At 27.9% G+C, this 15,234-nt stretch overlaps 2 protein-coding genes across 2 annotated transcripts; both read left to right on the forward strand.

Moving 5' to 3' along the window:
• The first annotated feature begins 591 nt into the window (after window positions 1–591).
• On the forward strand, window positions 592–7,562 carry LOC149030474 (ATP-binding cassette sub-family C member 4-like). The gene is made up of 16 exons (XM_089178752.1): window positions 592–1,215; window positions 1,307–1,417; window positions 1,526–1,916; window positions 2,218–2,352; window positions 2,652–2,843; window positions 2,946–3,254; window positions 3,327–3,842; window positions 3,934–4,239; window positions 4,403–4,597; window positions 4,673–5,174; window positions 5,262–5,492; window positions 5,574–5,810; window positions 5,893–6,155; window positions 6,230–6,669; window positions 6,829–6,958; window positions 7,065–7,562. The coding sequence occupies exons 1-16, from the start codon at window positions 1,142–1,144 to the stop codon at window positions 7,275–7,277; spliced, it is 4,245 nt and encodes a 1,414-aa protein (XP_089034878.1). The 5' UTR covers window positions 592–1,141; the 3' UTR covers window positions 7,278–7,562.
• Window positions 7,563–8,161: 599 nt separating this feature from the next.
• Window positions 8,162–15,146, forward strand: LOC107071911 (ATP-binding cassette sub-family C member 4). Its single transcript, XM_089178757.1, has 16 exons — window positions 8,162–8,848; window positions 8,940–9,050; window positions 9,172–9,565; window positions 10,088–10,222; window positions 10,522–10,713; window positions 10,808–11,116; window positions 11,201–11,701; window positions 11,795–12,100; window positions 12,166–12,363; window positions 12,453–12,951; window positions 13,069–13,299; window positions 13,381–13,617; window positions 13,722–13,984; window positions 14,059–14,498; window positions 14,658–14,787; window positions 14,894–15,146. Exons 1-16 carry the CDS (start codon window positions 8,775–8,777, stop codon window positions 15,029–15,031), a joined length of 4,158 nt encoding a protein of 1,385 aa, XP_089034883.1. The 5' UTR covers window positions 8,162–8,774; the 3' UTR covers window positions 15,032–15,146.
• Window positions 15,147–15,234: the final 88 nt, after the last annotated feature.

Here is a 15,234-nt window from a genome sequence, read left to right on the forward strand (position 1 = left end):
TATTATATTTATCGGATTTTACTACTTTAATCTCTTGACAAGTACAAATACTTGCATATACAATGAAAGTACTTATATTTTTCTACTTTACATTTTACCTGAAAAATATTTCCAAAGCCCATAGATCCTAACTCCGAATGTGATAATTTACAAAATACAGAGATCGCGTAGATTATTCTCATATACAGTTGTAAGGTGCTATAAAGTATTCCTAGCCAGAAAAAACATATTAAGAAAGTATATTGATAAGTATAATAAAAAAATTTTCTACTATTAAATACAATTATTGAATATGTAATGGTGTAATCGACTGATTAAAAATATATATATACATATGTAGTCATATATAGTTTTTAAATGAGAATTGTATTATCTTATATACGCGTAGTGCACGTATTATACGATTCATAAATAAATGTAATAAAAGATATAAAAAAAAAAAAGAGGAAAGAAATAGAATAACAAAAATTAGACTTTATAATATACTCATTAATTCCTTATCGACAAATTCAAATAACCTTGTATTTTAATTCTTTTTATCAAATATTATTATGCACCGAAGAAAATATTAAAGTCTTATGCGATAACTTATTCATTTTGTAACTACGAATTTTTTCATTATATTACATAATACAATTTTAAATAATAAACTTATGATATTATTTGTAATTAAAAGAAAATACTACAATATAATATTATTTCTTTAAATACATAGTTCTTGAAATATTTAAAAATGCCAATTACATTAGTTAAGTCTTTAGATATAACTTCAAAATGCTTCTATACTATAACTAAATAAATACTTTGTTCTCTTATGAATCATAATGTGATAAATGTTATCAGTAAAAAATGTATATCATGTTCTTGGAAAATAAGTATATGTTTTTTTTTCAAAATTTAAATTATAAATAATTTATGCTACATTAATATTGCATATCGCTGTATATTTTGTTAGTATGCATGAGAAATGACATTACGAAGTTATTCAGCTTTTGTTGGCGATGAGGATTCTCAGTTGTTCATCAATTTTCGATCAAATAGGAGTATAAATAAGTTTTGTGTGTTTAATTAATAAATAAATGAAAAAAAAAACTAAGAAATAAAAATTATGTATAGAATTAAAGTTAACCGATAAAAAAACATGAATATACAAAAGTGTCCTGTCAACAAAAGTCCAGAAGAATCGGCTAATTTATTTAGTATTTTAACTTTTTGGTTTGTTTCGATTATAAACTTATTTTGATTAATGTGAAATATATCAATCCTTTTCATTATTTCTTTTAATTTGTATACTGTATTAAATTAGGTGGCTCAAAGATATATTTAAAAAAGGATCGAAAAGGATATTAACGTTAGAAGATATTTACGATCCTTTGAAGTGTAACGAATCGGAAAGGCTTGGAGATCTGTTAGAAAAGTATAATCATTTATTTAATATTTCAATTTTCATTCAATTATCTTTATATTATTTTCATTTTCGTTGATAATGAAAAAGAAAATTAATTCTTTATACAATTTCGAACAGAGAATGGTGTCGCGAGTTGGAAAAAATAGAAGATAACGAATATTTATTAAAAAAATACGGTAAAAAAAAATGTAACAAAAGTACAAGGCCGTCCATACACAGAGCTATATTTCGTGCATTTGGAAAAAAATATTTAATATTATCAATATTCATATTTATACAGTGTATAATATTAAATTTGTTACAACCAATTCTTCAAACATGGATCATTAATTATTTCAATGTTTCTTCAAGTTCGAAAACAATAACGAAGAAACAAGTTATTGGATATACATTCGGTTTGATCCTTGATATTGTTGCTACTGTTTTTGTTAATCATCATACATTTTTACGAAGTCGAGAAATAGGAATGCAAATACGTGTTGCATGCAGTTCTTTGATATACAGAAAGGTAAACCTATTATTGACTATTAAAGTAGATAAAAATTACAATTAGTGTATCGTGATGGAGTATTTAAACGTTCTTTGATTGCTAAGTAAGTGGCAGTGAATTATTTTAAGTAGATAAGATAGGTATTTTAAAAATTTTTTTTTGCAATTCGTAATGTTTCTCAAATAAATACTTAAAGGAGAATTTAAACAATATCGTGCCTTGTCTCTTAATAATATTTTATCTTTAATAGATGAAGTATGCACTAAGATCTTATTATTAAATATTAAATATGATAAATATATTAATGTAATTATTATAGATATTACGGCTAGATAAAATATCATTATTGCAAACAACTAGTGGTGGACAAATAATTAATATTCTAAGCAATGATATGAGTCGTTTTGATGTAGTAAGTCCTTATCTGCATTACGTATATATTGCACCAATTCAGGTAATATACAGTTAACTTTTGAATACTTTAACGACTGCTAGAATATAAATAGGCTTTTTTTTTGTTATCAACGCTTACCGAACCAAAATTTATTAATCAGCTCTTAGTTATCGATTGACATTGCGATAAAGAGTCACTATCAGTAAATTGTTATTAGAATTTTATTTAGCATCCTGAATTGTCGGTCAGACGTTTATATGTTGTTGAAACCCTAGCGGTCGGTAAAGTGTTAACATAGAAATAAAATATAATTCGATAATTGTAATGATTGGATTATAAAATTATTCAATAATTCGTAGTTCATAGCAACAACGTTAATAATGTGGTCAATGGTTGGGAATTCAGTATTTATTGCTATCGGATGTTTTTTATTGCTCTCTTTACCAATTCAAGGATATTTCCCAATACTAAGTAATCGTGTAAGAGCAAGTATAGCAGTATTAACGGATAAAAGGATACAACTTATGAGCGAATTTATAAATGGCATACAGGTAGTTCATTTTTAAAGATCAATATAAAAATAAAAAATAAAAAATATTGTTTTTGTTCTGATTGATGCAAGTATTTGAATATAAAATGTGTTTTTATTGTAGGTGATCAAAATGTATTGCTGGGAAAATCTGTTCGGTAAATTTTTGATGGAAACACGTATCGCGGAAATAAAAAAAATTCGACTCGCCGCGTTAATTCGAGCATTGTCTCTGGCAATGTTAATTTATACTGAAAGAATCGCACTATTTGTTTTTATGGTAACGTACGCTCTTATAAATGGGACTTTAAATCCTGAGTATACATATCTTTTGGCAACATTCATCAACATAATACAATTAACATTATGCATGTTTACTCTACAAGGTTTAATGTTATGGAACGAGACTAAAATAAGTATCGATAGAATTCAGGTTCGCTTCATCATTTTTTCATTATAAATTATTAATTATATTCATTTTTAATAACAATAAGTAATTTGTTAGGAATTTTTAATGTTGGACGAAGTAACATCAACTACTGAAACATCATGGATGAAAGCGAAATATAAAAAACGAAGATATAAAAATGACTTAGAGAGTTGTAGGATCATTTTGAAGAATGAAGAAATAGGAATGAACGTCGAACCGATTAAACCGGCATCCATTCAATTAATTAGGGTGTCAGCAAACTGGGTGTCTAATAAATTACCACCGACTTTGTGTAACGTTAATTTGAAAGTGGATTCAGGCCAACTTTGTATTTTGTTTGGTCAAGTTGGCGCAGGGAAAACGTCCCTTTTTTACGTACTTTTGAAAGAATTACCTTTGGGTGCTGGAACTATAAATATTCTTCGAAACACGAAAACAAAAGTGGAATCACAAAATGACTTACAAGACTACTTCATCGATAATTCAAATATTAACATTTCTTATGCCTCGCAAGAACCATGGCTTTTTGATGGAACCATCAAAGAAAATATTCTTTTTGGTCAAACATACGATGAGAGAAGATACATGGATGTAGGTGAACGATTAACTCGTTAAATTATATCAATTATACTGATTTGAAAAAAACAAAATAAAAATACTCATATTAACAATACACTTTTAGGTAACACGAGTATGTGCCTTGAATAAGGATTTTCAGCTATTACCACAAGGGGATATGTCTTTCGTTGGAGAAAAAGGAGTCATGTTATCCGGTGGACAAAAAGCACGCATCAATTTGGCAAGAGCTGTCTATAAACAAGCAGATATTTATTTACTGGATGATCCATTGAGTGCAGTAGATGCAAAAGTTGCTCGACATATTTTTACAAAATGCATCAGCGAATATCTTCGTGGTACTACGAGGATATTGGCAACCCATCAATTACAATTCCTTAAATCTTCGGATATCATAGTGGCATTGGATCAAGTGAGTAATGAATTTTGTTTTAGATTACTTTTTTTTTTTTTTACCAAGGACAGGTTACTAGCCTTGTCCTCGAATCCACCCCTTCATCTGCGAGGCTTGGGACAAGTAATAAATTTCATTTAATACAATAGAACGATTTTAAATTAGAATATTTATTACAAAGGGTTCAGTCAAAATGAAAGGAAGTTACAACGAATTAATTAAAAATAACGATGAGTTTGCAAAAATGATCAGTCAGATCAAAATGAACCAAGAACGAAACAAACTCAAGGAGGATTCAGGTGAAAAACTTTTCGGTCATATCAGAGGTAGCATTAGAAGAAAGGCCTCTATTAAATCAGAAAATAGTTCAATCTTGGTAATAAATTTATCGTTATATAAATAACGTGGTAGAATTTAACGTGGTATATAAAATAAATTATTATTGTTACAGGAATCGGAATATGGTGATTATAAAATTGGATTTTCGGATGAACCAGAAGAATTAGTTCCAATAAACAATATTCCTTGGACATTACATATCCAATATTTACGATATGGTGCTAATTGGCTGTTTTTATCTGCATTTATAATAATTACAATTATATCACAAATTGCTACTAGCGGCACTGACTATTGGGGTTCTTACTGGACGAATTTAGAAACCTTAAGACAACTTGAAAATCAAAGTTCAATCATGAATAAAGGATATAGATTTTCAAATGGAGAAAATAATACGATGTCGAGTTTTCTATCGATTGATAGTGCTGGATATTTAACGACTAAATCTGCTATATATGTTTATACAATAATTATTATTATTTGTACAGTTCTAATCCTATTACGCAACATTTATTTTATGGAACTTTGCACGATCGCTTCTCGTAAAATTCATGATATAACATTTAACAATATTTTACGAACTAATATGCGTTTTTTCCATATGAATCCTTCCGGTAAGTAAATTTGGAATTTATAATATTAAATAGAACGATTTTATTATATTTTTATTAATAAAATATTGCTTCACGAAACTTATATAGGAAGAATTCTGAATAGATTTTCGAAAGATGTTGGAGCATTAGATGAATTACTACCAAGGCCAATGTTAGAAGTAATACAAGTTGGTGTAATTAGTTGTGGTATTATTGTCATAGAACTGATTATAAATTATTGGACAATTTTACCATTTATTATATTAGGTGCTGCGGCTTATTTCGTGAGATCCTTATATACTAAAACCATACAAGGTATTAAATGCTGCGAAGGATTAAGTAAGTATAGGTTTAGTTTATTTCAATATTGTTTTATATCAAATAAATGATATCATATAATATTAAAATACTCTTATCAAGGTAGAAGTCCAATATATTGTCACGTAAATTCAACTGTAACTGGATTGTCAACAATAAGAAGTAGCGGTAAAGAGACACAAGATTTGTTGAAGAAAAAATTTGACCATTTACAAAATAAACATACTGGCAGCTGGCATCTTTTGATAACAACGTCAACATTTCTTGGTTTAATTTTCGACCTATTGTCAAGCATTTTTATAGCTTCTATTTGTTTTGGTTTTATACTTATAAAAAAAGGTATTGAACAATATAATTATTCTTAACGATGATAAATAAATTGTATTCTAAATCAAATGTTATATTATTGTTTATGTTTCAGATAGCATATTAGGTGGAGAAGTAGGTTTGGCGATATCACAATCCCTTATTATAATTGGCATGTTTCAATATGGTATAAAACAATCTGTCGAAGTATTCATTCAAATGTCATCTGTAGAAAGAATTTTCCAATATACTGATCTTCCTAAAGAAGAATCTTTGAAACCAACGAATCCTGTACCACCGACATGGCCAACGCAAGGCCAAATAATATTTAAAAATGTTTATATGAGGTACAATTCAAATGAGTCACCTGTTTTAAAGGTAATAAAGCTTTTTCAAATATTCAGTAAATAATATTACAATGTACATAACAAAACATTTCTCTTGCTGATCAGAATCTAACAGTTACGATAGAAGCAGGATGGAAAGTTGGTATCGTTGGAAGAACAGGTGCTGGAAAATCTTCATTAATAAATGCACTCTTTCGTCTTTTTTCCGAGGGTCTAGATGGAGAGATAATAATTGATGGTATAGATACAAGTACAATAAGTCTACAAGATTTACGTTCTCGAATATCCATCATACCACAAGAACCGATTCTTTTTGCTGCAACCTTGAGATATAATTTGGATCCATTTAATGAATACGACGATGCAGCTCTTTGGAATGTTCTTCGAGAAGTCGAATTAAATGATATTGGTATAAATGATCAAATTATTACAAACGGTAACAATTTGAGTGTTGGCCAAAAACAATTGATATGTTTGGCTAGAAGTATTCTAAGAAAAAATCGAATTATAGTCTTGGATGAGGCAACTGCAAATATTGATTCGCAGTAAGTGATACAACTACTAAGAATAATTTGTTCTTTTCGCAGAAGAATAATAAGATTATTTTTCAATTAATAAATTATATCTGATTAGAATTGTGCTTTTGATCGATGCTTTTTAATATTTATAAAAATATGCAGCTTATAAATGTATGTCTATTTTAGTACCGACGAATTGATACAACGTACTTTGAGAACTAAATTTGCGGATTGTACTGTTCTTACAATAGCTCATCGTTTGAATACTATTATTGATAGTAATCGTATTTTAGTAATGGATGCTGGAGAAATTGCGGTAAGAACAAGATATGTTATATCATTTTGATAACTTAGAATAAAATAAAGCTCATCATATTTTCATAATTACTTCATTGATTTCATATTTTTATATGTACTTGCAGGAATTTGGTATTCCTTATGAACTATTGCATGATAAACCTAATGGTTTGTTTACTCAAATGGTGAAAAATACAGGACGTATAATGTCTAAAAATCTTTTACAGCAAGCAGAAATGGCTTACCGACGGAATTCTTTACAAAATAGCCTTAAATTATCTACGAGTTCTTTCAATGTAAATGACTTATCATTTCACGATAATGATGAATATATATGAACCAAAAGGAAGATAAAAGTCATATTTTTACTTAGTTTTCATTCATTTAAATAATATAAGGCTTATAAATATATTTATTCAAAACTCACATTTATCGAGAACTGAAAAGAAGAAAAATTGTTATAATTTCTATTTTTTTCATTGTTTTTGTTATTAATATGAGTTTTAAATATTATTTAAATATACTATTCTAAGTAACTGTATTCTTGTGGAATCTTGTCGTCGAACTAATCGTAATATTGTCCCGAAGAACTCTAATAAATATTTATTATTTCGATCTTCCAATCATTGTTTTATTATTTAGTTTTTTTTTTAAATTTATTATTTATTCCAAGTGTTTTATTATTTACTTTCTTTGTAATTATTATAAATGTGGGCGCCTGTATGAATGCAACTCTCCAGACACACTTTGAAAATGTTGCCTACGAGCGCCATCTGTCGGGACGGAATTTTTGTTCTGCCCGAAAGATAGGCAACCCGTCATACATACGTGTATAAACAGTTTTGACTGGAAAAAAGTTCCGTCCCAATAGATGACGCTCGCAAGCAACATTTTCAAAGTGTGTCTGGAGGGTTGCATAGTATCAGGCGCGTACTTTTATAATTGAATTAATAATTAAATAAATAATTACAATTTAAAAGTACAAATAATATTATAATAATATTATATTATAAATTATATCATCGAAACTTGTTAGTTTGAAAGTTTTACTTCTAAATTGTGCGATATGCACACATTTTCTTTTTTTGTTCAAGGTTTGTCAAGTTTATGTCGAAATATCTTTTAAATTTCACGAACAGAGCAATTTTGTCTATTTTAAAGTAGGTTTAAATTAGCAAGAAAACGATTTTTAACAACTATAATTTTATTTTTTAGTTGAAAAGCTTGGTAATTGGAATAAGTGTCAAGTTAAAGAGAAGCATTTTTTTTATACATATAATTCATCAATAATTCCACAAGATATTTGAATACAGGTAACCCTTGAAAGGATACATTCTGATCATAATTAATGGAGGATTAAAAAAAAATATTATTTTAAAATTGGAAAAAACACTATGCATATATGGACCATTCATTTGTCCTCTTATCGTTAATACATATACACAAATAAAAATCATGGATGTATACTATCCTATAATTTTAATGATAAATAAAATAAAGAACGATCGATTTTTAAGATTTACAAGTATCTGAACATACATACAACCAATCCGCTTCCAATATTTTTTATTATCTTTTTGTAGATTATTCTTTTTTCACTTTACAGTAACACATTTTATTGTTACTTTATCACTTCGTGTCTAATTACTTTAGAAGAAGGAAAGTATTAAAGGCTTCGGTAACAACTAACAATTCTAGTAATCCTGAATTTTTTAACCACGCAACAATCGCAATCATATTGTGACTTTTTAAAAAAAATAAGTATATACGTGAATATAGAATATTGTAATTTTACATGCATATTTATTAAAAATTATTTGATAAGAAAAAAACCAATGGATATAGTTAAGTGTCCCGTTAACAGAAGTCCAGAAGAATCAGCTAATTTATTTAGTATTTTAACATTTTGGTTAGTTTCGATTATAAACTTATTTTGATTAATGTAAAATTGATCAATCCTTCTCGTTATTTATTTTAATTTGTATACTGTATTAAATTAGGTGGCTCAAAGATATATTTAAAAAAGGAGTGAAAGGAATATTAACGTTAGAAGATATTTACGATCCTTTGAAATCCGACAAATCAGAAAGACTTGGAGATTTGCTCGAAAAGTATAATCATTTATTTAATATTCGATTGTTCATTAAAAATTTTTTTATCTTCATTGTCAAAAAAAAAAAAAAAAAAAAAGAAGAAAAAATGAAATGAAATCTTTTATATAATTTTGAACAGAGAATGGATTCGCGAATGGGACAAATTAAAATACGTCGAATACGTATTAGAAAAGGACGGTAATAAAAAATTAGGCAAAGGTACAAACCCATCCTTGTCCAAAGCCATATTTCGTATATTTTGGCGAAAATATCTGCTATTAACGACATTACTATTCCTGCAATATGTGATATTGAATACGTTACAACCAATTCTTCAAGGATGGATCATCGATTATTTTGACGTGACTACAACAAATTCAAATCCTATTACAAAAAAAGAAGGCATAGCTATTGCATTTGGTTTAATTATCAATATAACAGTATCTGTTATTATCATGCATCATGTAGCATTACGAAGTCGAGAAATGGGAATGCAAATTCGCTTAGCTTGTAGTTCTCTGGTATACAGGAAAGTATGTTAATTATTTCACCTAAAACGTATTATAATTTATTTATATATATATAAATAAATTATTTTAATTTAATTTAATAAATTAATTTATTTATTAATTTAATTTAATTACTAAATAAAATAATATTATAATATTATAATATTATAATATTATAATATTATATATAATTAATTTATAATTAATGCAAAGTTATGTTAATTTTATACGATAAAGATTGATTTATTTTTATATTTTTTTGCAAACATGAAAAATAATGACAATGAAAAATAATGAATAATTTTAAGTCCATTGTCATGTATTATTTTTTTTCCCTGTTTACGTAACTTTTAACGTCTTATCAGAAATAAATGGTTAATATATTATGGTACTCTCTCTCTCTCTCTCTATTTGCGTCAGAGTAGTGTTATCATTTGACAATGTCATTTTAGCTAATGAAGTTAGGTATACGTGTTTTTTTTTTTTTTTTTAAATAAATGAATATTTCAACAGCAGTATTTAAATTAATATACGAAAATATTTCAGATACTACGACTGAGTAAAGTTGCCTTAACGCAAACAACTAATGCTGGACAAGTTATTAATATTCTTAGCAATGATATGACCCGTTTCGATATGGTACCTTTTTATTTGCATTATTTATGGATTGCACCAATTCAGGTAAAAAAAAAAAAAAAAGAAAAAAATCTTGAATACAAAAAATGCAATTTTCTTTTAATTAAAATTTGTCTATTATCTTAAATTGCTATAATTATCCCCAATTATATTGTCAAAAAAATGTTCTGATAATTATTACAGTGGATCATCATAAACAAACAAAAAATGGGCAAAATTAATTGAACGATTTATTGTGTGTATAAGTATTTATAACATCATTTTATAATTTATTGTTAGTCCACTGTCATAATTACCAGTACAGTTGTAATTATTGGATTATAAAATAATTAAATAATTCTTAGCTCGTAGTGATAGTCTACATAATGTGGTCAATGATAGGAATCTCATCACTTTTCGGCGTTGCATGTTTCATATTGATCTCTCTTCCGATTCAAGGATATTTTCCTATAATAAGTAATCGTATAAGAGCAAGTATAGCAACATTAACGGATAAAAGGGTAGAACTTATGGGCGAATTTATAAATGGCATACAGGTAGCTATATTTTAACGATAAAAATCAAAAGAACAAATAAATATTCGTTTAATTGATTGAGATATATTTATATATAAAATATGATTTGTTTCAGATGATCAAAATGTATGGCTGGGAAAAACCGTTCAGTAAATTTGTAATGAATACACGTGCAGCAGAAATGAAAAAAATTCGGCTCGCCACGTTAATTCGAGTATTGTCTCTTTCGATGTTAGTTTATACTGAAAGAATCACACTATTTTTTTGTATGGTAGTGTACGCTCTAGCAAACAAAACTCTAAATCCTAAATATACTTATATTTGGTCTACGTACTTCAGCATATTACAGTTAACGATCGCTATGTTCTTTCTATTAGCTCTGATATGTTTGAGCGAGGCTAAAATAAGCATACAAAGAATCGAGGTTTGCCACAATCTGTTTTTTGTTTGTTTGTTTTAGATTAATTATTTGTTAATTAATTAAAAAAAAAAATAACAATTCTTTCAGGAATTTTTAATGTTGGACGAAGTTTCATCAAACAATCAAACGTCATGGAAGACATCACAATACGATAATAAAGTAGAAAAATATAAAATCTTGTTAAAGAGAGAAGAAGATGTACCCAAAATTGAGGAAAACAAACTAGCATTCATTGAAATGACTAGAGTAACAGCAAACTGGGTGTCTAATAAATTTCCACCTACTCTATGTAATATCAATCTAAAAGTGGACCCAGGCCAGCTTTGCATTCTATTTGGCCAAGTTGGAGCAGGAAAGACAGCCCTTTTACACATCATTTTAAAAGAACTTCCTCTGTACACTGGAAAATTAAGGATTCTTCGAAACTCTGATGCAAAAATGGAATCTATGAAAAACTTTAATAAATATTTCACCGCTAATCCAAATATTAAAATTTCTTACGCCTCTCAAGAACCGTGGATTTTCGATGGAACCATCAAAGAAAATATTCTTTTCGGTCGAGCTTACGATGAGAAAAGATACATGGATGTAGGTGAACGATTAACTCGTTAAATTATATCATTTATAATGATTTAAAAAAAACAAAATAAAAATACTCATTTTAATAAAACATACTTTTAGGTAATACGAGTATGTGCCCTGAGTAAAGATTTTCAGCAATTACCTCACGGTGATATGTCTTTTGTTGGAGAAAAAGGAGTCATGTTATCCGGTGGACAAAAAGCACGCATCAATTTGGCAAGAGCTGTCTATAAACAAGCAGATATTTATTTACTGGATGATCCATTGAGTGCAGTAGATGCAAAAGTTGCTCGACATATTTTTACAAAATGTATCAGCGAATATCTTCGTGGTACTACGAGAATATTGGCAACCCATCAATTACAGTTTCTCAAATCAACAGATATTATTGTAGCATTGAATCATGTGAGTAATGAAATTGATTTAATTAAATAGAGCGATTTTAAACTAGGATATTTATTATACCGTAGGGTACCGTCAAAGTGAAAGGAAAGTATAATGAACTAGTTAAAAATAACGATGAATTTGTAAAAATGATCACTCAGATCAAAATGGACAAAGGACGAGGAGACAAACTAGATGATGGTATTGACATCGAACAATTTGAAGATATCACACATAGTATAAGACATACAGCATCTATTAAATCTAACAACAGTTTAATCCCGGTAATAAATATTTAAAAATAACATGTTAAAGAATTCTACATAGTATCTAATTGTCTATGATATGTCTTATATAGAAATTATTGTGACAGGAATCCGAGAAGGGTGATTATAAAAATGAAGACACCGATGAACAAGATGAATTAATTCCCAACGTTTCCTGGAAATTATATGTCAGATATTTTCGATATGGCGCCAATTGGTTGACTCTATTTGCTTTTATAATATTAACATTAGTAACACAATTATTTGCAAGTGGTACTGATTATTGGGTTTCTTACTGGACGAATTTAGAAGTAATAAGAAGTGTACAAAATCAAAGTTTTATCGAAAATAGAAGATATGAATATGAAAGCACGATAAATAATACAATTTTGTCAAGCTTTCTATACACAGATAATACAGGATTATTGACTACAACTTCTGCTATATATGTTTACACAATAATTATTATTACCTGTATAATTTTGGTCTTGTTACGCAGTATCTTTTTTATGGAAATTTGTATGATCGCTTCTCGTAAAATTCATGATATAACATTTAACAATATTTTACAAACTAACATGCGCTTTTTCCATATGAATCCTTCCGGTGAGTAAACTTTGAATTTATAATATATCATATATTAATAGATTATATTAAGTATAACGATTCTCTCATAAAAAATACATTTTTATTAATAAAATATTGCATTTCAAACTTTTACAGGAAGAATTCTGAACAGATTTTCGAAAGATATTGGAGCATTAGATGAATTACTACCAAAGCCAATATTAGAAATCATACAAGATTCTCTACTCGGATGTAGTATTATTATAATAGAAGTAGTTATTAATTATTGGATAATTATACCATTCATTCTATTAGCTACTGTAGGTTATTTCATACAATTATTATACGTTAAAACTGTACAAAATATTAAACGTTATGAAGGAATATGTAAGTATAAATTTTCTACATATCAATAGTATTTTATCTAAAATAAATAAAGTATTATAATATTTCGATTTTAATTTGAAGGTAGGAGCCCAATATTTTGTCACGTCAATACAACTTTAACTGGACTCTCGACAATAAGAAGTAGCGGCAACGAAATAGAACATCTTTTGAAAAAGAAATTCGATCATTTACAAGATAAACATACAGGAGTCTGGTATCTCATATTAGCGATATCAGACTTTTTAGGTCTAGTTTTTGATCTATTATCTTGTCTTTTCATTGCCTTTATCTGTTTTTATTTTATACTCGTAGATTCAGGTATTTAAACGTTCATTATTATACAAAATAAAACACTAAATTTATACTCTAAAAAATGCAAAAGAGAAATAAAAAAACACGAAACACAAATTTAATTATTTCAGACAACACATTAGGAGGAGATGTGGGTTTAGCTATTTCGCAAGCCCTTATTTTAGTTGGCATGTTACAATACGGTATAAGGCAAATTGTCGAAATATCAATTCAAATGACATCTGTGGAAAGAATTTGCCAATATACTGATCTTCCTAAAGAAGAATCTTTGAAACCCACGAATCCTGTACCACCGACATGGCCAACGCAAGGCCAAATAATATTTAAAAATGTTTATATGAGGTACAATTCAAATGAGCCACCTGTTTTAAAGGTAATAAAGCTTTTTCAAATATTCAGTAAATAATATTACAATGTACATAACAAAACATTTCTCTTGCTGATCAGAATCTAACAGTTACGATAGAAGCAGGATGGAAAGTTGGTATCGTTGGAAGAACAGGTGCTGGAAAATCTTCATTAATAAGTGCACTCTTTCGTCTTTTTTCCGAGGGCTTAGATGGAGAGATAATAATTGATGGTATAGATACAAGTACAATAAGTCTACAAGACTTACGTTCTCGAATATCCATCATACCACAAGAACCAATTCTTTTTGCTGCAACCTTGAGATATAATTTGGATCCATTTAATGAATACGACGATGCAGCTCTTTGGAATGTTCTTCGAGAAGTCGAATTAAATGATATTGGTATAAATGATCAAATTATTGCAAACGGTAACAATTTGAGTGTTGGCCAAAAACAACTGATATGTTTGGCTAGAAGTATACTGAGAAAAAATCGAATTATAGTCTTGGATGAGGCAACTGCAAATATTGATTCGCAGTAAGTGATACAACTACTAAGAATAATTTGTTCTTTTCGCAGAAGAATAATAAGATTATTTTTCAATTAATAAATTATATCTGATTAGAATTGTGCTTTTGATCGATGCTTTTTAATATTTATAAAAATATGCAGCTTATAAATGTATGTCTATTTTAGTACCGATGAATTGATACAACGTACTTTGAGAACTAAATTTGCGGATTGTACTGTTCTTACAATAGCTCATCGTTTGAATACTATTATTGATAGTAATCGTATTTTAGTAATGGATGCTGGAAAAATTGCGGTAAGAACAAGATATGTTATATCATTTTGATAACTTAGAATAAAATAAAGTTCATCATATTTTCATAATTGCTTCATTGATTTCATATTTTTATATGTACTTGCAGGAATTTGGTATTCCTTATGAACTATTGCATGATAAACCTAATGGTCTGTTTACTCAAATGGTGAATAATACAGGACATGTAATGTCTAGAAATCTTTTACAACAAGCAGAAATAGCTTACCAACTGAATTCTAAATAGTGAAATCCTAAATCATCTGATTGTAATTCCAATGAAAATAATTTTACATTTTCTTTTAATTCAGAATGTATATCATAATAAATAAATATGCACTGTATATACTGTTCCATTAGAATATTCTTTTACTTAAGTAAAATTAGTTTGTTGTTTTCTTAGTAATCAATACGTCAGAGCTTTAATGATAATTAATATCGTTTAATTTT

This window comes from Polistes dominula, unplaced genomic scaffold (genome assembly GCF_049000335.1).
Source record: "Polistes dominula isolate Pdom_NZ unplaced genomic scaffold, Pdom_raw_medaka contig_18, whole genome shotgun sequence".
NCBI classification, from domain to species: Eukaryota; Metazoa; Arthropoda; class Insecta; order Hymenoptera; family Vespidae; genus Polistes; species Polistes dominula.